Source organism: Ascaphus truei, unplaced genomic scaffold, assembly GCF_040206685.1.
Source record: "Ascaphus truei isolate aAscTru1 unplaced genomic scaffold, aAscTru1.hap1 HAP1_SCAFFOLD_1626, whole genome shotgun sequence".
Lineage (NCBI taxonomy): Eukaryota > Metazoa > Chordata > Amphibia > Anura > Ascaphidae > Ascaphus > Ascaphus truei.
In genome coordinates this window covers 11,678-37,488 of record NW_027454517.1, presented here as the reverse complement: position 1 = coordinate 37,488, position 25,811 = coordinate 11,678, and the positions used below count along the sequence as shown (strand labels likewise).

General features: G+C 52.1%; 1 protein-coding gene across 1 annotated transcript in view; it reads right to left on the bottom strand.

Moving 5' to 3' along the window:
* LOC142476627 (intraflagellar transport protein 172 homolog) overlaps positions 1-22,187 on the bottom strand; it is a gene marked incomplete at its 3' end in the record, with an annotated part of 46,189 nt that extends 24,002 nt beyond the window's left edge. Inside the window, exons 1-4 of the mRNA XM_075581844.1 lie at positions 22,097-22,187; positions 17,805-17,985; positions 17,531-17,640; positions 5,455-5,584 (exon numbers count right to left, since the gene is read on the bottom strand). Coding sequence (XP_075437959.1) covers positions 5,455-5,584; positions 17,531-17,640; positions 17,805-17,985; positions 22,097-22,098 — 423 coding nt within the window. The remainder of the gene's footprint in view (positions 1-5,454; positions 5,585-17,530; positions 17,641-17,804; positions 17,986-22,096) is intronic.
* Positions 22,188-25,811: the final 3,624 nt, after the last annotated feature.

Here is a 25,811-nt window from a genome sequence, read left to right as displayed (position 1 = left end):
CTCATTTTGCTGTAATGCTAATCTCACTGCCCCAGTCTATGTCTGGGTAATTAAAACCGCCCATTATACAAACATGACCTCATTTTGCTGTAATGCTAATCTCATTGCCCCAGTCTATGTCTGGGTAATTAAAACCCCCATTATACAAACATGACCTCATTTTGCTGTAATGCTAATCTCACTGCCCCAGTCTATGTCTGGGTAATTAAAACCGCCCATTATACAAACATGACCTAATTTTGCTGTAATGCTAATCTCACTGCCCCAGTCTATGTCTGGGTAATTAAAACCCCCATTATACAAACATGACCTCATTTTGCTGTAATGCTAATCTCACTGCCCCAGTCTATGTCTGGGTAATTAAAACCGCCCATTATACAAACATGACCTCATTTTGCTGTAATGCTAATCTCACTGCCCCAGTCTATGTCTGGGTAATTAAAACCCCCATTATACAAACATGACCTCATTTTGCTGTAACGCTAATCTCACTGCTCCAGTCTATGTCTGGGTAATTAAAACCGCCCATTATACAAACATGACCTCATTTTGCTGTAATGCTAATCTCACTGCCCCAGTCTATGTCAGGGTAATTAAAACCGCCCATTATGCAAACATGACCTCATTTTGCTGTAACGCTAATCTCACTGCCCCAGTCTATGTCTGGGTAATTAAAACCGCCCATTATGCAAACATGACCTCATTTTGCTGTAATGCTAATCTCACTGCCCCAGTCTATGTCTGGGTAATTAAAACCGCCCATTATACAAACATGACCTCATTTTGCTGTAATGCTAATCTCACTGCCCCAGTCTATGTCTGGGTAATTAAAACCCCCATTATACAAACATGACCTCATTTTGCTGTAACGCTAATCTCACTGCCCCAGTCTGTGTCTGGGTAATTAAAACCGCCCATTATACAAACATGACCTCATTTTGCTGTAATGCTAATCTCACTGCCCCAGTCTATGTCTGGGTAATTAAAATCCCCATTATACAAACATGACCTCATTTTGCTGTAATGCTAATCTCATTGCCCCAGTCTATGTCTGGGTAATTAAAACCGCCCATTATACAAACATGACCTCATTTTGCTGTAATGCTAATCTCACTGCCCCAGTCTATGTCTGGGTAATTAAAACCGCCCATTATACAAACATGACCTCATTTTGCTGTAATGCTAATCTCACTGCCCCAGTCTATGTCTGGGTAATTAAAACCGCCCATTATACAAACATGACCTCATTTTGCTGTAATGCTAATCTCACTGCCCCAGTCTATGTCTGGGTAATTAAAACCCCCATTATACAGACATGACCTCATTTTGCTGTAACGCTAATCTCACTGCCCCAGTCTGTGTCTGGGTAATTAAAACCGCCCATTATACAAACATGACCTCATTTTGCTGTAATGCTAATCTCACTGCCCCAGTCTATGTCAGGGTAATTAAAACCGCCCATTATGCAAACATGACCTCATTTTGCTGTAACGCTAATCTCACTGCCCCAGTCTATGTCTGGGTAATTAAAACCGCCCATTATGCAAACATGACCTCATTTTGCTGTAATGCTAATCTCACTGCCCCAGTCTATGTCTGGGTAATTAAAACCGCCCATTATACAAACATGACCTCATTTTGCTGTAATGCTAATCTCACTGCCCCAGTCTATGTCTGGGTAATTAAAACCCCCATTATACAAACATGACCTCATTTTGCTGTAACGCTAATCTCACTGCCCCAGTCTGTGTCTGGGTAATTAAAACCGCCCATTATACAAACATGACCTCATTTTGCTGTAATGCTAATCTCACTGCCCCAGTCTATGTCAGGGTAATTAAAACCGCCCATTATGCAAACATGACCTCATTTTGCTGTAACGCTAATCTCACTGCCCCAGTCTATGTCTGGGTAATTAAAACCGCCCATTATGCAAACATGACCTCATTTTGCTGTAATGCTAATCTCACTGCCCCAGTCTATGGCTGGGTAATTAAAACCGCCCATTATACAAACATGACCTCATTTTGCTGTAATGCTAATCTCACTGCCCCAGTCTATGTCTGGGTAATTAAAACCGCCCATTATACAAACATGACCTCATTTTGCTGTAATGCTAATCTCACTGCCCCAGTCTATGTCTGGGTAATTAAAACCGCCCATTATACAAACATGACCTCATTTTGCTGTAATGCTAATCTCATTGCCCCAGTCTATGTCTGGGTAATTAAAACCCCCATTATACAAACATGACCTCATTTTGCTGTAATGCTAATCTCACTGCCCCAGTCTGTGTCTGGGTAATTAAAACCCCCATTATACAAACATGACCTCATTTTGCTGTAATGCTAATCTCACTGCCCCAGTCTGTGTCTGGGTAATTAAAACCCCCATTATACAAACATGACCTCATTTTGCTGTAATGCTAATCTCACTGCCCCCGTCTATGTCTGGGTAATTAAAACCGCCCATTATACAAACATGACCTCATTTTGCTGTAATGCTAATCTCACTGCCCCAGTCTATGTCTGGGTAATTAAAACCCCCATTATACAAACATGACCTCATTTTGCTGTAATGCTAATCTCACTGCCCCAGTCTATGTCTGGGTAATTAAAACCCCCATTATACAAACATGACCTCATTTTGCTGTAACGCTAATCTCACTGCCCCAGTCTATGTCTGGGTAATTAAAACCGCCCATTATACAAACATGACCTCATTTTGCTGTAATGCTAATCTCACTGCCCCAGTCTATGTCTGGGTAATTAAAACCGCCCATTATACAAACATGACCTCATTTTGCTGTAATGCTAATCTCATTGCCCCAGTCTATGTCTGGGTAATTAAAACCCCCATTATACAAACATGACCTCATTTTGCTGTAACGCTAATCTCACTGCCCCAGTCTATGTCTGGGTAATTAAAACCCCCCATTATACAAACATGACCTCATTTTGCTGTAATGCTAATCTCATTGCCCCAGTCTATGTCTGGGTAATTAAAACCCCCATTATACAAACATGACCTCATTTTGCTGTAATGCTAATCTCACTGCCCCAGTCTATGTCTGGGTAATTAAAACCGCCCATTATACAAACATGACCTCATTTTGCTGTAATGCTAATCTCATTGCCCCAGTCTATGTCTGGGTAATTAAAACCCCCATTATACAAACATGACCTCATTTTGCTGTAATGCTAATCTCACTGCCCCAGTCTATGTCTGGGTAATTAAAACCCCCATTATACAAACATGACCTCATTTTGCTGTAATGCTAATCTCACTGCCCCAGTCTATGTCAGGGTAATTAAAACCCCCATTATACAAACATGACCTCATTTTGCTGTAATGCTAATCTCACTGCCCCAGTCTATGTCTGGGTAATTAAAACCGCCCATTATACAAACATGACCTCATTTTGCTGTAATGCTAATCTCACTGCCCCAGTCTATGTCTGGGTAATTAAAACCGCCCATTATACAAACATGACCTCATTTTGCTGTAATGCTAATCTCACTGCCCCAGTCTATGTCTGGGTAATTAAAACCCCCATTATACAAACATGACCTCATTTTGCTGTAATGCTAATCTCACTGCCCCAGTCTATGTCTGGGTAATTAAAACCGCCCATTATACAAACATGACCTCATTTTGCTGTAATGCTAATCTCATTGCCCCAGTCTATGTCTGGGTAATTAAAACCGCCCATTATACAAACATGACCTCATTTTGCTGTAACGCTAATCTCATTGCTCCAGTCTATGTCTGGGTAATTATCTTTCCATGTACGTTTGCAACTGACATCCCAGTCCTAGCTGCTTCCTGCATATGTCCAGTGATATCCACCTGACTTCACATATCCCGCCACTGCACTTATCCTACTAACTTTCTGTGAGTAGGGAGCACACAGGGGCCAAGCATCATATATCACCCTTGAACAAAATTGTTTGCACTTAGTGTGTTTTTTTCTTTGTTGTTCTTTCCCTACATGCTCCCCCTGGGTTGAGAAAATACATGGGTAATTAAAACCCCCATTATACAAACATGACCTAATTTTGCTGTAATGCTAATCTCACTGCCCCAGTCTATGTCTGGGTAATTAAAACCGCCCATTATACAAACATGACCTCATTTTGCTGTAATGCTAATCTCACTGCCCCAGTCTATGTCTGGGTAATTAAAACCCCCATTATACAAACATGACCTCATTTTGCTGTAATGCTAATCTCACTGCCCCAGTCTATGTCTGGGTAATTAAAACCGCCCATTATACAAACATGACCTCAATTTGATGCCTTTTCCATTAGTTATTCATTATCCATTATTGATCTCAAACTATTTTTCTGGGGTGTTATTAAATGGCCGCCATGGTGTAACAGAGGGGCTCTGATGACCCCCAGTGCTGGATTGCTACAACATGTATTCAGTTGTCTGACCGGGGTCAGTTGTATCCCAGGCAGCAGTTTGTTTCTGTTAAGAATATAGCGCAACCTTTTTCCTTTCCACAGTAGAACATGCGAGTGTCACACAGTGTTGTGCAGAACATGCGAGTGTCACACAGTGTTGTGCAGAACATGCGAGTGTCACACAGTGTTGTGTAGAACATGCGAGTGTCACACAGTGTTGTGTAGAACATGCGAGTGTCACAGTGTTGTGCAGAACATGCGAGTGTCACACAGTGTTGTGTAGAACATGCGAGTGTCACACAGTGTTGTGTAGAACATGCGAGTGTCACACAGTGTTGTGTTGTGCAGAACATGCGAGTGTCACACAGTGTTGTGTAGAACATGCGAGTGTCACACAGTGTTGTGTAGAACATGCGAGTGTCACACAGTGTTGTGCAGAACATGCGAGTGTCACAAAGTGTTGTGTAGAACATGCGAGTGTCACACAGTGTTGTGTAGAACATGCGAGTGTCACACAGTGTTGTGTAGAACATGCGAGTGTCACACAGTGTTGTGCAGAACATGCGAGTGTCACACAGTGTTGTGCAGAACATGCGAGTGTCACACAGTGTTGTGCAGAACATGTGAGTGTCACACAGTGTTCTGTTGTGCAGAACATGCGAGTGTCACACAGTGTTGTGCAGAATATGCGAGTGTCACACAGTGTTGTGTAGAACATGCGAGTGTCACACAGTGTTGTGTTGTGTAGAACATGTGAGTGTCACACAGTGTTGTGTTGTGTAGAACATGCGAGTGTCACACAGTGTTGTGTTGTGCAGAACATGCGAGTGTCACACAGTGTTGTGTTGTGTAGTACATGCGAGTGTCACACAGTGTTGTGTAGAACATGCGAGTGTCACACAGTGTTGTGTTGTGCAGAACATGCGAGTGTCACACAGTGTTGTGTTGTGCAGAACATGCGAGTGTCACACAGTGTTGTGTTGTGCAGGTAGCCCCATCACGTTACTGCGAGCCCAGTATGCAGAGTAGCCAGAACGGCTCGTACCTTCACCCAGCACTTCTCCGCCACGCCTGGGCTGCCCACGTCCTTCACCTTCAGGTAGCAGTCTGTGGCCCGGGCATACTCGCCCGCCTGCTCCCACTCGCGGGCTTGTTCCATCATGGCCTCTATTCCCCTGAAAAATGCATTGCGGGTGTTTAACACGGGAGGATGGAGTCTTCCAGAGGGCTGTGTCACAATACGGACACTCACACTCACTCTCACTCCCACTCACTCACTCCCACTCACTCACTCCCACTCACTCACTCCCACTCACTCACTCCCACTCACTCACTCCCACTCACTCACTCCCACTCACTCACTCCCACTCACTCACTCCCACTCCCAACGCCAAACCCCCAGCCCCGGGGAAATAGATTTTCCTTAAATCTTTTCTTTGAAATGAAGAAACACTTCTCGTACAGTTACCAGTTTCTTTATCTTTCTCAGGCATTATATATACCGCGCAGCAGGCACGTGGACAGAGGAGCGCCTGCTTCCCCGTGTCATGTTACTGATTCTGAATACATACCGCGCAGCAGGCACGTGGACAGAGGAGCGCCTGCTTCCCCGTGTCATGTTACTGATTCTGAATACATACCGCGCAGCAGGCACGTGGACAGAGGGCCGCCTGCTTCCCCGTGTCATGTTACTGATTCTGAATACATACCGCACAGCAGGCACGTGGACAGAGGAGCGCCTGCTTCCCCGTGTCATGTTACTGATTCTGAATACATACCGCGCAGCAGGCACGTGGACAGAGGACCGCCTGCTTCCCCGTGTCATGTTACTGATTCTGAATACATACCGCGCAGCAGGCACGTGGACAGAGGGCCGCCTGCTTCCCCGTGTCATGTTACTGATTCTGAATACATACCGCACAGCAGGCACGTGGACAGAGGAGCGCCTGCGTCCCCGTGTCATGTTACTGATTCTGAATACATACCGCGCAGCAGGCACGTGGACAGAGGGCCGCCTGCTTCCCCGTGTCATGTTACTGATGCTGAATACATACCGCGCAGCAGGCACGTGGACAGAGGAGCGCCTGCTTCCCCGTGTCATGTTACTGATTCTGAATACATACCGCGCAGCAGGCACGTGGACAGAGGACCGCCTGCTTCCCCGTGTCATGTTACTGATGCTGAATACATACCGCGCAGCAGGCACGTGGACAGAGGGGCGCCTGCTTCCCCGTGTCATGTTAATGATGCTGAATACATACCGCACAGCAGGCACGTGGACAGAGGACTGCCTGCTTCCCCGTGTCATGTTACTGATGCTGCATACATACCGCGCAGCAGGCACGTGGACAGAGGAGCGCCTGCTTCCACGTGTCATGTTACTGATTCTGAATACATACCGCGCAGCAGGCACGTGGACAGAGGACCGCCTGCTTCCCCGTGTCATGTTAATGATGCTGAATACATACCGCGCAGCAGGCACGTGGACAGAGGAGCGCCTGCTTCCCTGTGTCATGTTACTGATTCTGAATACATACCGCGCAGCAGGCACGTGGACAGAGGACCGCCTGCTTCCCCGTGTCATGTTAATGATTCTGAATACATACCGCGCAGCAGGCACGTGGACAGAGGACCGCCTGCTTCCCCGTGTCATGTTACTGATGCTGAATACATACCGCGCAGCAGGCACGTGGACAGAGGACCGCCTGCTTCCCCGTGTCATGTTACTGATTCTGAATACATACCGCACAGCAGGCACGTGGACAGAGGAGCGCCTGCTTCCCCGTGTCATGTTACTGATTCTGAATACATACCGCGCAGCAGGCACGTGGACAGAGGACCGCCTGCTTCCCCGTGTCATGTTACTGATTCTGAATACATACCGCACAGCAGGCACGTGGACAGAGGAGCGCCTGCTTCCCCGTGTCATGTTAATGATGCTGAATACATACCGCGCAGCAGGCACGTGGACAGAGGGTCGCCTGCTTCCCCGTGTCATGTTAATGATGCTGAATACATACCGCACAGCAGGCACGTGGACAGAGGAGCGCCTGCGTCCCCGTGTCATGTTAATGATTCTGAATACATACCGCGCAGCAGGCACGTGGACAGAGGAGCGCCTGCTTCCCCGTGTCATGTTACTGATGCTGAATACATACCGCGCAGCAGGCACGTGGACAGAGGAGCGCCTGCTTCCCCGTGTCATGTTAATGATGCTGAATACATACCGCACAGCAGGCACGTGGACAGAGGGTCGCCTGCTTCCCCGTGTCATGTTAATGATGCTGAATACATACCGCACAGCAGGCACGTGGACAGAGGAGCGCCTGCGTCCCCGTGTCATGTTAATGATGCTGAATACATACCGCACAGCAGGCACGTGGACAGAGGAGCGCCTGCTTCCCCGTGTCATGTTAATGATGCTGAATACATACCGCGCAGCAGGCACGTGGACAGAGGGGCGCCTGCTTCCCCGTGTCATGTTACTGATGCTGAATACATACCGCACAGCAGGCACGTGGACAGAGGGGCGCCTGCTTCCCGTGTCATGTTAATGATTCTGAATACATACCGCACAGCAGGCACGTGGACAGAGGAGCGCCTGCGTCCCCGTGTCATGTTACTGATTCTGAATACATACCGCACAGCAGGCACGTGGACAGAGGACCGCCTGCTTCCCCGTGTCATGTTACTGATTCTGAATACATACCGCGCAGCAGGCACGTGGGCAGAGGAGCGCCTGCTTCCCGTGTCATGTTACTGATGCTGAATACATACCGTACAGCAGGCACGTGGACAGAGGGGCGCCTGCTTCCCGTGTCATGTTAATGATTCTGAATACATACCGCGCAGCAGGCACGTGGGCAGAGGGCCGCCTGCTTCCCCGTGTCATGTTAATGATGCTGAATACATACCGCGCAGCAGGCACGTGGACAGAGGAGCGCCTGCGTCCCCGTGTCATGTTAATGATGCTGAATACATACCGCGCAGCAGGCACGTGGACAGAGGAGCGCCTGCTTCCCCGTGTCATGTTAATGATGCTGAATACATACCGCGCAGCAGGCACGTGGACAGAGGGGCGCCTGCTTCCCCGTGTCATGTTACTGATTCTGAATACATACCGCACAGCAGGCACGTGGGCAGAGGAGCGCCTGCGTCCCCGTGTCATGTTACTGATTCTGAATACATACCGCACAGCAGGCACGTGGACAGAGGAGCGCCTTCTTCCCGTGTCATGTTAATGATGCTGAATACATACCGCGCAGCAGGCACGTGGACAGAGGAGCGCCTGCTTCCCCGTGTCATGTTACTGATTCTGAATACATACCGCACAGCAGGCACGTGGACAGAGGAGCGCCTGCTTCCCGTGTCATGTTACTGATTCTGAATACATACCGCACAGCAGGCACGTGGACAGAGGGGCGCCTGCGTCCCCGTGTCATGTTAATGATTCTGAATACATACCGCACAGCAGGCACGTGGACAGAGGAGCGCCTGCTTCCCCGTGTCATGTTACTGATTCTGAATACATACCGCGCAGCAGGCACGTGGACAGAGGAGCGCCTGCTTCCCCGTGTCATGTTACTGATTCTGAATACATACCGCGCAGCAGGCACGTGGACAGAGGAGCGCCTGCTTCCCCGTGTCATGTTACTGATTCTGAATACATACCGCGCAGCAGGCACGTGGGCAGAGGGGCGCCTGCGTCCCCGTGTCATGTTAATGATTCTGAATACATACCGCGCAGCAGGCACGTGGACAGAGGAGCGCCTGCGTCCCCGTGTCATGTTAATGATGCTGAATACATACCGCGCAGCAGGCACGTGGACAGAGGAGCGCCTGCGTCCCCGTGTCATGTTAATGATTCTGAATACATTCCGCGCAGCAGGCACGTGGACAGAGGAGCGCCTGCTTCCCGTGTCATGTTAATGATGCTGAATACATACCGCACAGCAGGCACGTGGACAGAGGGGCGCCTGCTTCCCCGTGTCATGTTACTGATTCTGAATACATACCGCGCAGCAGGCACGTGGACAGAGGACCGCCTGCTTCCCGTGTCATGTTAATGATGCTGAATACATACCGCACAGCAGGCACGTGGGCAGAGGGCCGCCTGCTTCCCCGTGTCATGTTACTGATTCTGAATACATACCGCACAGCAGGCACGTGGACAGAGGAGCGCCTGCTTCCCCGTGTCATGTTAATGATGCTGAATACATACCGCGCAGCAGGCACGTGGACAGAGGACCGCCTGCTTCCCTGTGTCATGTTACTGATTCTGAATACATACCGCGAAGCAGGCACGTGGACAGAGGGTCGCCTGCTTCCCCGTGTCATGTTACTGATTCTGAATACATACCGCGCAGCAGGCACGTGGAAAGAGGAGCGCCTGCTTCCCGTGTCATGTTAATGATTCTGAATACATACCGCACAGCAGGCACGTGGACAGAGGAGCGCCTGCTTCCCGTGTCATGTTAATGATTCTGAATACATACCGCACAGCAGGCACGTGGACAGAGGGGCGCCTGCGTCCCCGTGTCATGTTAATGATGCTGAATACATACCGCACAGCAGGCACGTGGACAGAGGAGCGCCTGCTTCCCCGTGTCATGTTACTGATTCTGAATACATACCGCACAGCAGGCACGTGGACAGAGGGGCGCCTGCGTCCCCGTGTCATGTTAATGATTCTGAATACATACCGCACAGCAGGCACGTGGACAGAGGGGCGCCTGCTTCCCCGTGTCATGTTACTGATTCTGAATACATACCGCGCAGCAGGCACGTGGACAGAGGAGCGCCTGCTTCCCGTGTCATGTTAATGATGCTGAATACATACCGCGCAGCAGGCACGTGGGCAGAGGAGCGCCTGCTTCCCCGTGTCATGTTACTGATGCTGAATACATACCGCGCAGCAGGCACGTGGACAGAGGAGCGCCTGCTTCCCCGTGTCATGTTACTGATTCTGAATACATACCGCGCAGCAGGCACGTGGACAGAGGAGCGCCTGCTTCCCGTGTCATGTTAATGATTCTGAATACATACCGCACAGCAGGCACGTGGACAGAGGAGCGCCTGCTTCCCGTGTCATGTTACTGATGCTGAATACATACCGCGCAGCAGGCACGTGGACAGAGGAGCGCCTGCTTCCCGTGTCATGTTACTGATGCTGAATACATACCGCGCAGCAGGCACGTGGACAGAGGAGCGCCTGCTTCCCGTGTCATGTTAATGATTCTGAATACATACCGCACAGCAGGCACGTGGACAGAGGAGCGCCTGCTTCCCCGTGTCATGTTACTGATTCTGAATACATACCGCGCAGCAGGCACGTGGACAGAGGAGCGCCTGCTTCCACGTGTCATGTTACTGATTCTGAATACATACCGCGCAGCAGGCACGTGGACAGAGGAGCGCCTGCTTCCCGTGTCATGTTAATGATTCTGAATACATACCGCACAGCAGGCACGTGGACAGAGGAGCGCCTGCTTCCCGTGTCATGTTAATGATTCTGAATACATACCGCACAGCAGGCACGTGGACAGAGGGGCGCCTGCGTCCCCGTGTCATGTTAATGATGCTGAATACATACCGCACAGCAGGCACGTGGACAGAGGAGCGCCTGCTTCCCCGTGTCATGTTACTGATTCTGAATACATACCGCACAGCAGGCACGTGGACAGAGGGGCGCCTGCGTCCCCGTGTCATGTTAATGATTCTGAATACATACCGCACAGCAGGCACGTGGACAGAGGGGCGCCTGCTTCCCCGTGTCATGTTACTGATTCTGAATACATACCGCGCAGCAGGCACGTGGACAGAGGAGCGCCTGCTTCCCCGTGTCATGTTACTGATTCTGAATACATACCGCGCAGCAGGCACGTGGACAGAGGAGCGCCTGCTTCCCGTGTCATGTTAATGATTCTGAATACATACCGCACAGCAGGCACGTGGACAGAGGAGCGCCTGCTTCCCGTGTCATGTTACTGATGCTGAATACATACCGCGCAGCAGGCACGTGGACAGAGGAGCGCCTGCTTCCCGTGTCATGTTACTGATGCTGAATACATACCGCGCAGCAGGCACGTGGACAGAGGAGCGCCTGCTTCCCGTGTCATGTTACTGATTCTGAATACATACCGCACAGCAGGCACGTGGACAGAGGGGCGCCTGCTTCCCCGTGTCATGTTACTGATTCTGAATACATACCGCGCAGCAGGCACGTGGACAGAGGAGCGCCTGCTTCCCGTGTCATGTTAATGATTCTGAATACATACCGCACAGCAGGCACGTGGACAGAGGGCCGCCTGCGTCCCCGTGTCATGTTAATGATGCTGAATACATACCGCACAGCAGGCACGTGGACAGAGGAGCGCCTGCTTCCCCGTGTCATGTTAATGATTCTGAATACATACCGCACAGCAGGCACGTGGACAGAGGGGCGCCTGCGTCCCCGTGTCATGTTAATGATGCTGAATACATACCGCACAGCAGGCACGTGGACAGAGGGCCGCCTGCTTCCCCGTGTCATGTTAATGATGCTGAATACATACCGCGCAGCAGGCACGTGGACAGAGGGGCGCCTGCTTCCACGTGTCATGTTACTGATTCTGAATACATACCGCGCAGCAGGCACGTGGGCAGAGGAGCGCCTGCTTCCCGTGTCATGTTACTGATGCTGAATACATACCGCGCAGCAGGCACGTGGACAGAGGACCGCCTGCTTCCCGTGTCATGTTAATGATTCTGAATACATACCGCACAGCAGGCACGTGGACAGAGGACCGCCTGCTTCCCCGTGTCATGTTACTGATTCTGAATACATACCGCGCAGCAGGCACGTGGACAGAGGAGCGCCTGCTTCCCCCGTGTCATGTTACTGATTCTGAATACATACCGCGCAGCAGGCACGTGGACAGAGGAGCGCCTGCGTCCCCGTGTCATGTTAATGATTCTGAATACATACCGCACAGCAGGCACGTGGACAGAGGAGCGCCTGCGTCCCCGTGTCATGTTAATGATGCTGAATACATACCGCGCAGCAGGCACGTGGACAGAGGGGCGCCTGCGTCCCCGTGTCATGTTAATGATGCTGAATACATACCGCACAGCAGGCACGTGGACAGAGGGCCGCCTGCTTCCCCGTGTCATGTTAATGATGCTGAATACATACCGCGCAGCAGGCACGTGGACAGAGGGGCGCCTGCTTCCACGTGTCATGTTACTGATTCTGAATACATACCGCGCAGCAGGCACGTGGGCAGAGGAGCGCCTGCTTCCCGTGTCATGTTACTGATGCTGAATACATACCGCGCAGCAGGCACGTGGACAGAGGACCGCCTGCTTCCCGTGTCATGTTAATGATTCTGAATACATACCGCACAGCAGGCACGTGGACAGAGGACCGCCTGCTTCCCCGTGTCATGTTACTGATTCTGAATACATACCGCGCAGCAGGCACGTGGACAGAGGAGCGCCTGCTTCCCCCGTGTCATGTTACTGATTCTGAATACATACCGCGCAGCAGGCACGTGGACAGAGGAGCGCCTGCGTCCCCGTGTCATGTTAATGATTCTGAATACATACCGCACAGCAGGCACGTGGACAGAGGAGCGCCTGCGTCCCCGTGTCATGTTAATGATGCTGAATACATACCGCGCAGCAGGCACGTGGGCAGAGGAGCGCCTGCTTCCCCGTGTCATGTTACTGATGCTGAATACATACCGCACAGCAGGCACGTGGACAGAGGAGCGCCTGCTTCCCGTGTCATGTTAATGATTCTGAAAACATACCGCACAGCAGGCACGTGGACAGAGGAGCGCCTGCTTCCCCGTGTCATGTTACTGATTCTGAATACATACCGCACAGCAGGCACGTGGACAGAGGAGCGCCTGCTTCCCGTGTCATGTTACTGATGCTGAATACATACCGCGCAGCAGGCACGTGGACAGAGGAGCGCCTGCTTCCCCGTGTCATGTTACTGATTCTGAATACATACCGCACAGCAGGCACGTGGACAGAGGAGCGCCTGCTTCCCGTGTCATGTTACTGATTCTGAATACATACCGCACAGCAGGCACGTGGACAGAGGGGCGCCTGCTTCCCCGTGTCATGTTACTGATGCTGAATACATACCGCGCAGCAGGCACGTGGACAGAGGACCGCCTGCTTCCCCGTGTCATGTTAATGATGCTGAATACATACCGCACAGCAGGCACGTGGACAGAGGAGCGCCTGCTTCCCCGTGTCATGTTAATGATGCTGAATACATACCGCACAGCAGGCACGTGGACAGAGGAGCGCCTGCTTCCCCGTGTCATGTTACTGATTCTGAATACATACCGCACAGCAGGCACGTGGACAGAGGGGCGCCTGCTTCCCCGTGTCATGTTACTGATTCTGAATACATACCGCACAGCAGGCACGTGGACAGAGGACCGCCTGCTTCCCCGTGTCATGTTAATGATGCTGAATACATACCGCGCAGCAGGCACGTGGACAGAGGACCGCCTGCTTCCCCGTGTCATGTTAATGATGCTGAATACATACCGCACAGCAGGCACGTGGACAGAGGACCGCCTGCTTCCCCGTGTCATGTTACTGATTCTGAATACATACCGCACAGCAGGCACGTGGACAGAGGAGCGCCTGCTTCCCCGTGTCATGTTAATGATTCTGAATACATACCGCACAGCAGGCACGTGGACAGAGGAGCGCCTGCTTCCCCGTGTCATGTTAATGATGCTGAATACATACCGCGCAGCAGGCACGTGGACAGAGGAGCACCTGCTTCCCCGTGTCATGTTACTGATTCTGAATACATACCGCGCAGCAGGCACGTGGACAGAGGAGCGCCTGCTTCCCCGTGTCATGTTACTGATTCTGAATACATACCGCACAGCAGGCACGTGGACAGAGGACCGCCTGCTTCCCCGTGTCATGTTAATGATGCTGAATACATACCGCGCAGCAGGCACGTGGACAGAGGACCGCCTGCTTCCCCGTGTCATGTTAATGATGCTGAATACATACCGCACAGCAGGCACGTGGACAGAGGACCGCCTGCTTCCCCGTGTCATGTTACTGATTCTGAATACATACCGCACAGCAGGCACGTGGACAGAGGAGCGCCTGCTTCCCCGTGTCATGTTAATGATTCTGAATACATACCGCACAGCAGGCACGTGGACAGAGGAGCGCCTGCTTCCCCGTGTCATGTTAATGATGCTGAATACATACCGCGCAGCAGGCACGTGGACAGAGGAGCGCCTGCTTCCCCGTGTCATGTTACTGATGCTGAATACATACCGCACAGCAGGCACGTGGACAGAGGGCCGCCTGCGTCCCCGTGTCATGTTAATGATGCTGAATACATACCGCGCAGCAGGCACGTGGACAGAGGACCGCCTGCTTCCCCGTGTCATGTTACTGATGCTGAATACATACCGCGCAGCAGGCACGTGGACAGAGGAGCGCCTGCTTCCCCGTGTCATGTTAATGATGCTGAATACATACCGCGCAGCAGGCACGTGGACAGAGGACCGCCTGCTTCCCCGTGTCATGTTACTGATTCTGAATACATACCGCACAGCAGGCACGTGGACAGAGGACCGCCTGCTTCCCCGTGTCATGTTACTGATGCTGAATACATACCGCGCAGCAGGCACGTGGACAGAGGAGCGCCTGCGTCCCCGTGTCATGTTAATGATGCTGAATACATACCGCGCAGCAGGCACGTGGACAGAGGAGCGCCTGCTTCCCCGTGTCATGTTACTGATGCTGAATACATACCGCGCAGCAGGCACGTGGACAGAGGAGCGCCTGCTTCCCCGTGTCATGTTAATGATGCTGAATACATACTGTATTTATAATACTGCCGCCTTGTACCCTCTGTCCTATAACCAGCTATATGTGGCAGTCTCTCCCGAGCAACCAGATTATACAGAGCAATTAATATTATTAGACCGTAAGAAGTGATATTTTCCTCCTTCGCTGTTATCTGTTACACATTCGTGGTAGAATAATGTTCTATGTAATATTTTTATCTCCAGACATCCGCGTGAGATGTTCACTCGCACTGTAAATCTCCGTTCTAACAAACGCCTCTCATTCCAGACGGATCCAGAGGTTCTTTGTATCTATTGGGTTATCAAATGACCAAGAGTAGTCACAGAAAAGATCCCCGCTGATTTGCACACAGCCTAAATTACAACAGACAATATTTGAGGGAGCTAATTAGTCCCAGCATACATATCATGCAGCAACCAGGGGGGATAGAAACGCAAAAATAATAAAATGTTATTAATTACTAATAACTCTTCTAAGTGAAAAAAATATATGCTAATAAAATCATTTAAAACCACTGTAGTATGCTTATTTCATGGACCATTCATATAATATATGCATGTGTATATCCTTGTTTCAGTGAACGCATAATGTTGTATTAAAATACCCTATAATGTGTAACGATGAAGTGTCACTGATATCAAAATATATTGTATGACACCTACAAATATGTATGAATAAGGTGAGTATATGCTTGTTTACAGAACATATGAGCAAGAACAGACCATCACAGAAACTGTTATTGGTGACAACTCCCAGTAAGGTGAATGTGGTCAGATAATCTGTGATATACACACCGATACTCCCTATGAGTTAAATAGGGTATATACATGCAAAGGAAGACGTCATGTAGATAGTGACGTCCTCAAAGTCGTATTTACCCTAATGTATCTGTAGGTTACAGATCACACAACATTGTGTTCCCAAATTGCAACCAGTAGTAACAAAACCGACACGGATGCAACTGTCACATACATCTAGTAAATGATTATGGCAGCCATACAAGGGGTTAATACCCGCGTTGCACATACAGCACTATATTAGGTGCGTTCTATGATTGGGGTAGCTAAGTACTAGTAGAGCTACATTAGTCCCTACGGATAGCGGAATTCATACAACCGTTTGTCCAACGTCTGCTTTAGGTCTTGCCCGGCATAAAACTCCGAACCGGCTGACGTCATCAATCAGTGCGTCGCCCAATAACCCGACGATCGTTTCGCGTATGTTTTTGAGTTTCTATCCCCCCTGGTTGCTGCATCATATTTATGCTGGGACTAATTAGCTCCCTCAAATATTGTCTTTTGTAATTTAGGCTGTGTGCAAATCAGCGGGAATCTTTTCTGTGACTACTCTTGGTCATTTGATAAACATATATGTCATTCCCCATGCACCGCCACCATGTATATACTATTGAATATTAAGGTTGAGCTGTGATAACAATTCCCTATCCTATCTATTGGATTAACAATGTTCCTAGTCTCTAAAGCTGATCTTTATTATACTACCTATATTCCTTTTTCTAAAGATGCTCTTATCTTACTGATTTAACTGTTTAAATGCTCTCACATGTTGGACTCTTGAGGTCTGCTATGTACAATTTCAGCACAACTCTTAATTAATCACAATTATAATTACAGCACAGAGGAGGAAGCAGAGCGACGTTTCCATCAGCATGTCGCCGGAAAGCCGTCACCACCACTCCTCCTCTCAGGAATGACTACACGGGCTCCGAGGGTTCCATGTGCAGGGCCTGCTCATTTCAGACTATCTTCTCCTTGACGTATTGGACTTTAATGACATCCTCATCAAAGAGGTACTACGTTTTCTATTTTTTTATGTATAAACATAGAAATGGGTCAGAGGAAAGTGTCAGTACCCCGAAACATTGTCGATACCCCCCTTTTTTTACATTTTCCTCTTTTTGATTATGTGTTGGACTTTACTTTCTTTTTACCCTTTCTTTGTTGGATTCTCATTACTTTTTCACCTCTGCTGTGTCTTTTGATCTATCTGTATGTGAGGTGCATCCATTTCTGTGTATTTAGTGTGCGGGGAACAGCCCTGTGCTTATTATAATTACACGTTTTTAGAACATAGATAAAATAGAAGCTAGTAACACAAAATGGATTCCTGAATCACACGAGATCTTTCTACATCCTGCAGACTACACACGCTGGACGGTCCATGCTGTGGGTCTCTGCTGTCCGACTGCAGGGGATTCCTCATCCACAGGGCGGATGTTTGTGTCAGTAGTGCGTGTCTGGGGAGGGTCTCACCTGGGTCCTTTCTTGGTCACCTCACTCTCGTACTCCTCCTGCAGCTGCGCCAGTTTGGCGGGGATATATTCCTTGCAGATGCGGATGGCATCGCTCCACATCCCAACCTCCTGAGGCGAGATGACATAAACACAGATTACTGGAGGCGCCCGGGAAAGGGCCTCACCAGGGGAAGCCGTTATAGAAGAGGGCCCTTACACCGCAACCATACCTCTTCCTCTCAGCTCACCTACTAACAGCAGGGTGACACAGTGACCCCAATATCTGTGTGTACCTTGTAATGTCGCACAGCGAGCTCAGGTCTCTGAGCGCGCAGTAAGAATGCCTCTGCTTTCTGATACTCCTTCTGTTCGAAGGCGAAGCGCGCCTGTCCCTCCAGCACATCCCCCACGCTGCCAGGGTCATGGAGCTCCGCCACGCGTTGGGCAGCATCCCAGTCCTGATTATGGACGTACCTGGAAGGAGAGCAGGCCGTGAGAGCCACAGAGAAAGTGACCATCAGGTTCTAGATCCACACTCAGACCTTGTAACCTGCCAGGTTCTAGATACACACTCAGACCTTGTAACCTGCCAGGTTCTAGATACACTCTGACCTTGTAACCTGCCAGGTTCTAGATACACACTCAGACCCTGTAACCTGCCAGGATCTAGATCCACACTCAGACCTTGTAACCTGCCAGATTCTAGATCCACACTCAGACCTTGTAACCTGCCAGATTCTAGATACACACTCAGACCCTGTAACCTGCCAGATTCTAGATACACACTCTGACCTTGTAACCTGTCAGGTTCTAGATACACACTCAGACCCTGTAACCTGCCAGGTTCTAGATACACACTCAGACCTTGTAACCTGTCAGGTTCTAGATACACACTCTGACCTTGTAACCTGCCAGGTTCTAGATACACACTCAGACCTTGTAACCTGTCAGGTTCTAGATACACACTCTGACCTTGTAACCTGCCAGGTTCTAGATACACACTCTGACCTTGTAACCTGTCAGGTTCTAGATACACTCTGACCTTGTAACCTGCCAGGTTCTAGATACACACTCAGACCTTGTAACCTGTCAGGTTCTAGATACACACTCTGACCTTGTAACCTGTCAGGTTCTAGATACACACTCAGACCTTGTAACCTGCCAGGTTCTAGATACACACTCAGACCTTGTAACCTGCCAGGTTCTAGATCCACACTCAGACCTTGTAACCTGCCAGGTTCTAGATACACTCTGACCTTGTAACCTGTCAGGTTCTAGATACACACTCAGACCCTGTAACCTGCCAGGTTCTAGATACACACTCAGACCTTGTAACCTGCCAGGTTCTAGATCCACACTCAGACCTTGTAACCTGCCAGGTTCTAGATACACTCTGACCTTGTAACCTGCCAGGTTCTAGATACACACTCAGACCTTGTAACCTGCCAGGATCTAGATCCACACTCTGACCTTGTAACCTGCCAGGTTCTAGATACACTCTGACCTTGTAACCTGCCAGGATCTAGATACACTTTGACCTTGTAACCTGCCAGGTTCTAGATACACTCTGACCTTGTAACCTGCCAGGTTCTAGATACACACTCTGACCTTGTAACCTGCCAGGATCTAGATACACACTCAGACCTTGTAACCTGCCAGGTTCTAGATACACACTCTGACCTTGTAAACTGTCAGGTTCTAGATACACACTCATAACTTGTAACCTGCCAGGTTCTAGATACACACTCTGACCTTGTAACCTGCCAGGTTCTAGATACACACTCTGACCTTGTAACCTAGCAGGTTCTAGATACACTCAGACCTTGTAACCTGCCAGGATCTAGATACACACTCAGGCCTTGTAACCTGCCAGGTTCTAGATACACACTCTGACCTTGTAACCTGCCAGGATCTAGATACACTTTGACCTTGTAACCTGCCAGGTTCTAGATACACTCTGACCTTGTAACCTGCCAGGTTCTAGATACACACCCTGACCTTGTAACCTGCCAGGATCTAGATACACACTCAGACCTTGTAACCTGCCAGGTTCTAGATACAAACTCAGACCTTGTAACCTGCCAGGTTCTAAATACACACTCTGACCTTGTAACCTGCCAGGATCTAGATACACACTCAGGCCTTGTAACCTGCCAGGTTCTAGATACACACTCTGACCTTGTAACCTGCCAGGTTCTAGATACACACTCAGACCTTGTAACCTGCCAGGATCTAGATCCACACTCTGACCTTGTAACCTGCCAGGTTCTAGATACACTCTGACCTTGTAACCTGCCAGGATCTAGATACACTTTGACCTTGTAACCTGCCAGGTTCTAGATACACTCTGACCTTGTAACCTGCCAGGTTCTAGATACACACTCTGACCTTGTAACCTGCCAGGATCTAGATACACACCCAGACCTTGTAACCTGCCAGGTTCTAGATACACACTCTGACCTTGTAAACTGTCAGGTTCTAGATACACACTCATAACTTGTAACCTGCCAGGTTCTAGATACACACTCTGACCTTGTAACCTGCCAGGTTCTAGATACACACTCTGACCTTGTAACCTAGCAGGTTCTAGATACACACTCAGACCTTGTAACCTGCCAGGATCTAGATACACACTCAGGCCTTGTAACCTGCCAGGTTCTAGATACACACTCTGACCTTGTAACCTGCCAGGATCTAGATACACTTTGACCTTGTAACCTGCCAGGTTCTAGATACACTCTGACCTTGTAACCTGCCAGGTTCTAGATACACACTCTGACCTTGTAACCTGCCAGGATCTAGATACACACTCAGACCTTGTAACCTGCCAGGTTCTAGATACAAACTCAGACCTTGTAACCTGCCAGGTTCTAAATACACACTCTGACCTTGTAACCTGCCAGGATCTAGATACACACTCAGGCCTTGTAACCTGCCATGTTCTAAATACACACTCTGACCTTGTAACCTGCCAGGATCTAGATACACACTCAGGCCTTGTAACCTGCCAGGTTCTAGATACACACTCTGACCTTGTAACCTGCCAGGTTCTAGATACACACTCAGACCTTGTAACCTGCCAGGATCTAGATACACACTCAGGCCTTGTAACCTGCCAGGTTCTAGATACACACTCAGGCCTTGTAACCTGCCAGGTTCTAGATACACACTCTGACCTTGTAACCTGCCAGGATCTAGATACACACTCAGGCCTTGTAACCTACCAGGTTCTAGATACACACTCTGACCTTGTAACCTGCCAGGTTCTAGATACACTCTGACCTTGTAACCTGCCAGGATCTAGATGCAGACTGGGACTATGCATTCTGTTACATGCTAGACACAGTTATAGTTTATGTCGATAGGTTCCAGATACAAAACCTGGAAGCTGTCAGATTACAGCAACAACCTTTAATGTTGTAAACTACATACATACCCAACCATACATTAAATCCGGACTCGCTTTATCAAAGAGCGCGACTTTCAGCGCGAGGCGCGCATTGGAACCGGGTGGGCACGGCAACTGTGAACTATTTGATTTATTCCGATTGTGACCTTTGGTACACAGGTCAGGGTACCAGGCTCTAGGGAGTGTTTATATATATAGGCAGGAGAGGGAATCGGAGCTGTTTATATACAATCTCTGATTGTCACACATACCAACAGGACTGTCATCATCTACACTACTCAATTTGAGCTACATATATATATATATATATATGTATATATGATTGTGACAGTATATATGATCTCACAGGGGCCATTATAATCCAACTCCACGCAGATTTAATGTTTATTTGCCTACATATTGGTACTACTCCACCTGAGATCCGGGTGCACTGTTGTTTGGGACTTTGTTCTATTTTGCTTACATTAAATCAGGTTCTAGGTGCAGCCACAGGCCCTCTAAGGTTCTAGGTATAACCTCAGATCTATTAGGGAAAGGAGTGAAAGACTGAGCCACCTGTGCTGAAGCAGGGATATCCTTAAAAACTGACCTGTTGGCCCTTGAGGACTAAAGTTGGTCACCTCATGTCTAGGTTATCAAGTTCTAGATAAAGACAAAGGACCTTTAAGATGTCAGGCTCTAGATGCACATCTGGAATAATTTGCAATCTGGATCCCAAACACAACTGCATAAACGGGAAACTTCCCACGTGTGAGGAGGGGAGAGACACTCACATGAGGACGGCTTCCCGGGGGGGGGGGGGTGTGTAACTTCCCACGTGTGAGGAGGGGAGAGACAGTTACGTGAGAACGGCTTCCCTGAGGGGGGGAGGGGGGGTGTAACTTCCCACGTGTGAGGAGGGGAGAGACACTCACATGAGGACGGCTTCCCTGGGGGGGAGAGGGGTAACTTCCCACGTGTGAGGAGGGGAGAGACACTCACATGAGGACGGCTTCCCTGGGGGGGGGGTAACTTCCCACGTGTGAGGAGGGGAGAGACACTCACATGAGGACGGCTTCCCGGGGGGGGGGGGGGTAACTTCCCACGTGTGAGGAGGGGAGAGACACTCACATGAGGACGGCTTCCCGGGGGGGGGGGGTGTAACTTCCCACGTGTGAGGAGGGGAGAGACACTCACATGAGGACGGCTTCCTTGGGCTTTTCGGCTTTTACAAATTCAGACTCGGCCTCTGCAAACTTCCCCTGGAAAACAGGAGATAACACATGAGGAGCAGGTCAGAGAGAAGCAAAAAGAGGGAGGTGGCGGGGGGAGAGGGTGGCGGGGGGAGAGGATGGCGGGTGGGTGGGGTGTGGAAGGAGGGAGGGCGGGTGGTTGGGGCGTGGAATGAGGGAGGGCGGGTGGGGCGTAAAAGGAGGGAGGGTGGGGAAGAAGGAAAGAGGAGGGAGGTTTGGGGTAGAGAGGAAAGAGGAGGGAGGGGAGATGGGGAAAAGAGATGGGGAAAAAGGGGGGTGAGTGAAGGACAGGAGGGAGAGGGGAGGATGGGGGCGAGGAGACAGACAGAAGAGAGCTAGTTTAACAGTCATGAGACGGAGCAGGTGAGTCATAGTGTGAGACAGAGCAGGTGCGAGGGAGACAGAGCAGGTGCGAGGGAGACAGGGCAGGTGCGAGGGAGACAGGGCAGGTGCGAGGGAGACAGGGCAGGTGCGAGGGAGACAGGGCAGGTGCGAGGGAGACAGGGCAGGTGCGAGGGAGACAGGGCAGGTGCGAGGGAGACAGGGCAGGTGCGAGGGAGACCGAGCAGGTGCGAGGGAGACAGAGCAGGTGCGAGGGAGACAGGGCAGGTGCGAGGGAGACCGAGCAGGTGCGAGGGAGACAGGGCAGGTGCGAGGGAGACAGAGCAGGTGCGAGGGAGACAGGGCAGGTGCGAGGGAGACAGAGCAGGTGCGAGGGAGACAGAGCAGGTGCGAGGGAGACAGGGCAGGTGCGAGGGAGACAGGGCAGGTGCGAGGGAGACAGAGCAGGTGCGAGGGAGACAGGGCAGGTGCGAGGGAGACAGAGCAGGTGCGAGGGAGACAGAGCAGGTGCGAGGGAGACAGGGCAGGTGCGAGGGAGACAGGGCAGGTGCGAGGGAGACAGGGCAGGTGCGAGGGAGACAGAGCAGGTGCGAGGGAGACAGGGCAGGTGCGAGGGAGACAGGGCAGGTGCGAGGGAGACAGGGCAGGTGCGAGGGAGACAGGGCAGGTGCGAGGGAGACAGGGCAGGTGCGAGGGAGACAGGGCAGGTGCGAGGGAGACAGGGCAGGTGCGAGGGAGACAGAGCAGGTGCGAGGGAGACAGGGCAGGTGCGAGGGAGACAGAGCAGGTAGGGGGGAGACAGGGCAGGTGCGAGGGAGAAAGGGCAGGTGCGAGGGAGACAGGGCAGGTGCGAGGGAGACCGAGCAGGTGCGAGGGAGACCGAGCAGGTGCGAGGGAGACAGGGCAGGTGCGAGGGAGACAGGGCAGGTGCGAGGGAGACAGGGCAGGTGCGAGGGAGACAGGGCAGGTGCGAGGGAGACCGAGCAGGTGCGAGGGAGACCGAGCAGGTGCGAGGGAGACAGGGCAGGTGCGAGGGAGACAGGGCAGGTGCGAGGGAGACAGGGCAGGTGCGAGGGAGACAGGGCAGGTGCGAGGGAGACAGGGCAGGTGCGAGGGAGACAGGGCAGGTGCGAGGGAGACAGGGCAGGTGCGAGGGAGACAGGGCAGGTGCGAGGGAGACCGGGCAGGTGCGAGGGAGACAGGGCAGGTGCGAGGGAGACAGGGCAGGTGCGAGGGAGACAGGGCAGGTGCGAGGGAGACAGGGCAGGTGCGAGGGAGACAGAGCAGGTGCGAGGGAGACAGAGCAGGTGCGAGGGAGACAGAGCAGGTGCGAGGGAGACAGGGCAGGTGCGAGGGAGACAGGGCAGGTGCGAGGGAGACAGGGCAGGTGCGAGGGAGACAGGGCAGGTGCGAGGGAGACAGAGCAGGTGCGAGGGAGACAGAGCAGTTGCGAGGGAGACCGAGCAGGTGCGAGGGAGACCGAGCAGTTGCGAGGGAGACAGGGCAGGTGCGAGGGAGACAGGGAAGTTGCGAGGGAGACAGGGCAGGTGCGAGGGAGACAGGGCAGGTGCGAGGGAGACAGGGCAGGTGCGAGGGAGACAGGGCAGGTGCGAGGGAGACAGAGCAGGTGCGAGGGAGACCGAGCAGGTGCGAGGGAGACCGAGCAGGTGCGAGGGAGACCGAGCTGGTGCGAGGGAGACCGAGCAGGTGCGAGGGAGACAGGGCAGGTGCGAGGGAGACAGGGCAGGTGCGAGGGAGACAGGGCAGGTGCGAGGGAGACAGGGCAGGTGCGAGGGAGACAGGGCAGGTGCGAGTGAGACAGGGCAGGTGCGAGGGAGACAGAGCAGGTGCGAGGGAGACCGGGCAGGTGCGAGAGAGACCGGGCAGGTGCGAGAGAGACAGGGCAGGTGCGAGGGAGACCGAGCAGGTGCGAGGGAGACCGAGCAGTTGCGAGGGAGACAGGGCAGGTGCGAGGGAGACAGGGAAGTTGCGAGGGAGACAGGGCAGGTGCGAGGGAGACAGGGCAGGTGCGTGGGAGACAGGGCAGGTGCGAGTGAGACAGGGCAGGTGCGAGGGAGACAGAGCAGGTGCGAGGGAGACCGAGCAGGTGCGAGGGAGACCGAGCAGGTGCGAGGGAGACCGAGCAGGTGCGAGGGAGACCGAGCAGGTGCGAGGGAGACCGAGCAAGTGCGAGGGAGACAGGGCAGGTGCGAGGGAGACAGGGCAGGTGCGAGGGAGACAGGGCAGGTGCGAAGGAGACAGGGCAGGTGCGAGGGAGACAGGGCAGGTGCGAGGGAGACAGGGCAGGTGCGAGGGAGACAGGGCAGGTGCGAGTGAGACAGGGCAGGTGCGAGGGAGACAGAGCAGGTGCGAGGGAGACCGGGCAGGTGCGAGAGAGACCGGGCAGGTGCGAGAGAGACAGGGCAGGTGCGAGGGAGACCGAGCAGGTGCGAGGGAGACCGAGCAGGTGCGTGGGAGACAGGGCAGGTGCGAGGGAGACAGGGCAGGTGCGAGGGAGACAGGGCAGGTGCGAGGGAGACAGGGCAGGTGCGAGGGAGACCGGGCAGGTGCGAGGGAGACAGGGCAGGTGCGAGGGAGACAGAGCAGGTGCGAGGGAGACAGAGCAGGTGCGAGGGAGACCGGGCAGGTGCGAGGGAGACCGGGCAGGTGCGAGGGAGACCGGGCAGGTGCGAGGGAGACCGGGCAGGTGCGAGGGAGACCGGGCAGGTGCGAGGGAGACAGGGCAGGTGCGAGGGAGACAGGGCAGGTGCGAGGGAGACAGAGAAGGTGAGTGGGAGACAGGGCAGGTGCGAGGGAGACAGAGCAGGTGCGAGGGAGACAGAGCAGGTGCGAGGGAGACAGGGCAGGTGCGAGGGAGACAGGGCAGGTGCGAAGGAGACAGGGCAGGTGCGAGGGAGACAGGGCAGGTGCGAGGGAGACAGGGCAGGTGCGAGGGAGACAGGGCAGGTGCGAGGGAGACAGGGCAGGTGCGAGGGAGACAGGGCAGGTGGGAGGGAGACAGGGCAGGTGCGAGGGAGACAGGGCAGGTGCGAGGGAGACAGGGCAGGTGCGAGGGAGACAGGGCAGGTGCGAGGGAGACCGAGCAGGTGCGAGGGAGACCGAGCAGGTGCGAGGGAGACAGGGCAGGTGCGAGGGAGACAGGGCAGGTGCGAGGGAGACCGGGCAGGTGCGAGAGAGACCGGGCAGGTGCGAGAGAGACAGGGCAGGTGCGAGGGAGACCGAGCAGGTGCGAGGGAGACCGAGCAGTTGCGAGGGAGACAGGGCAGGTGCGAGGGAGACAGGGAAGTTGCGAGGGA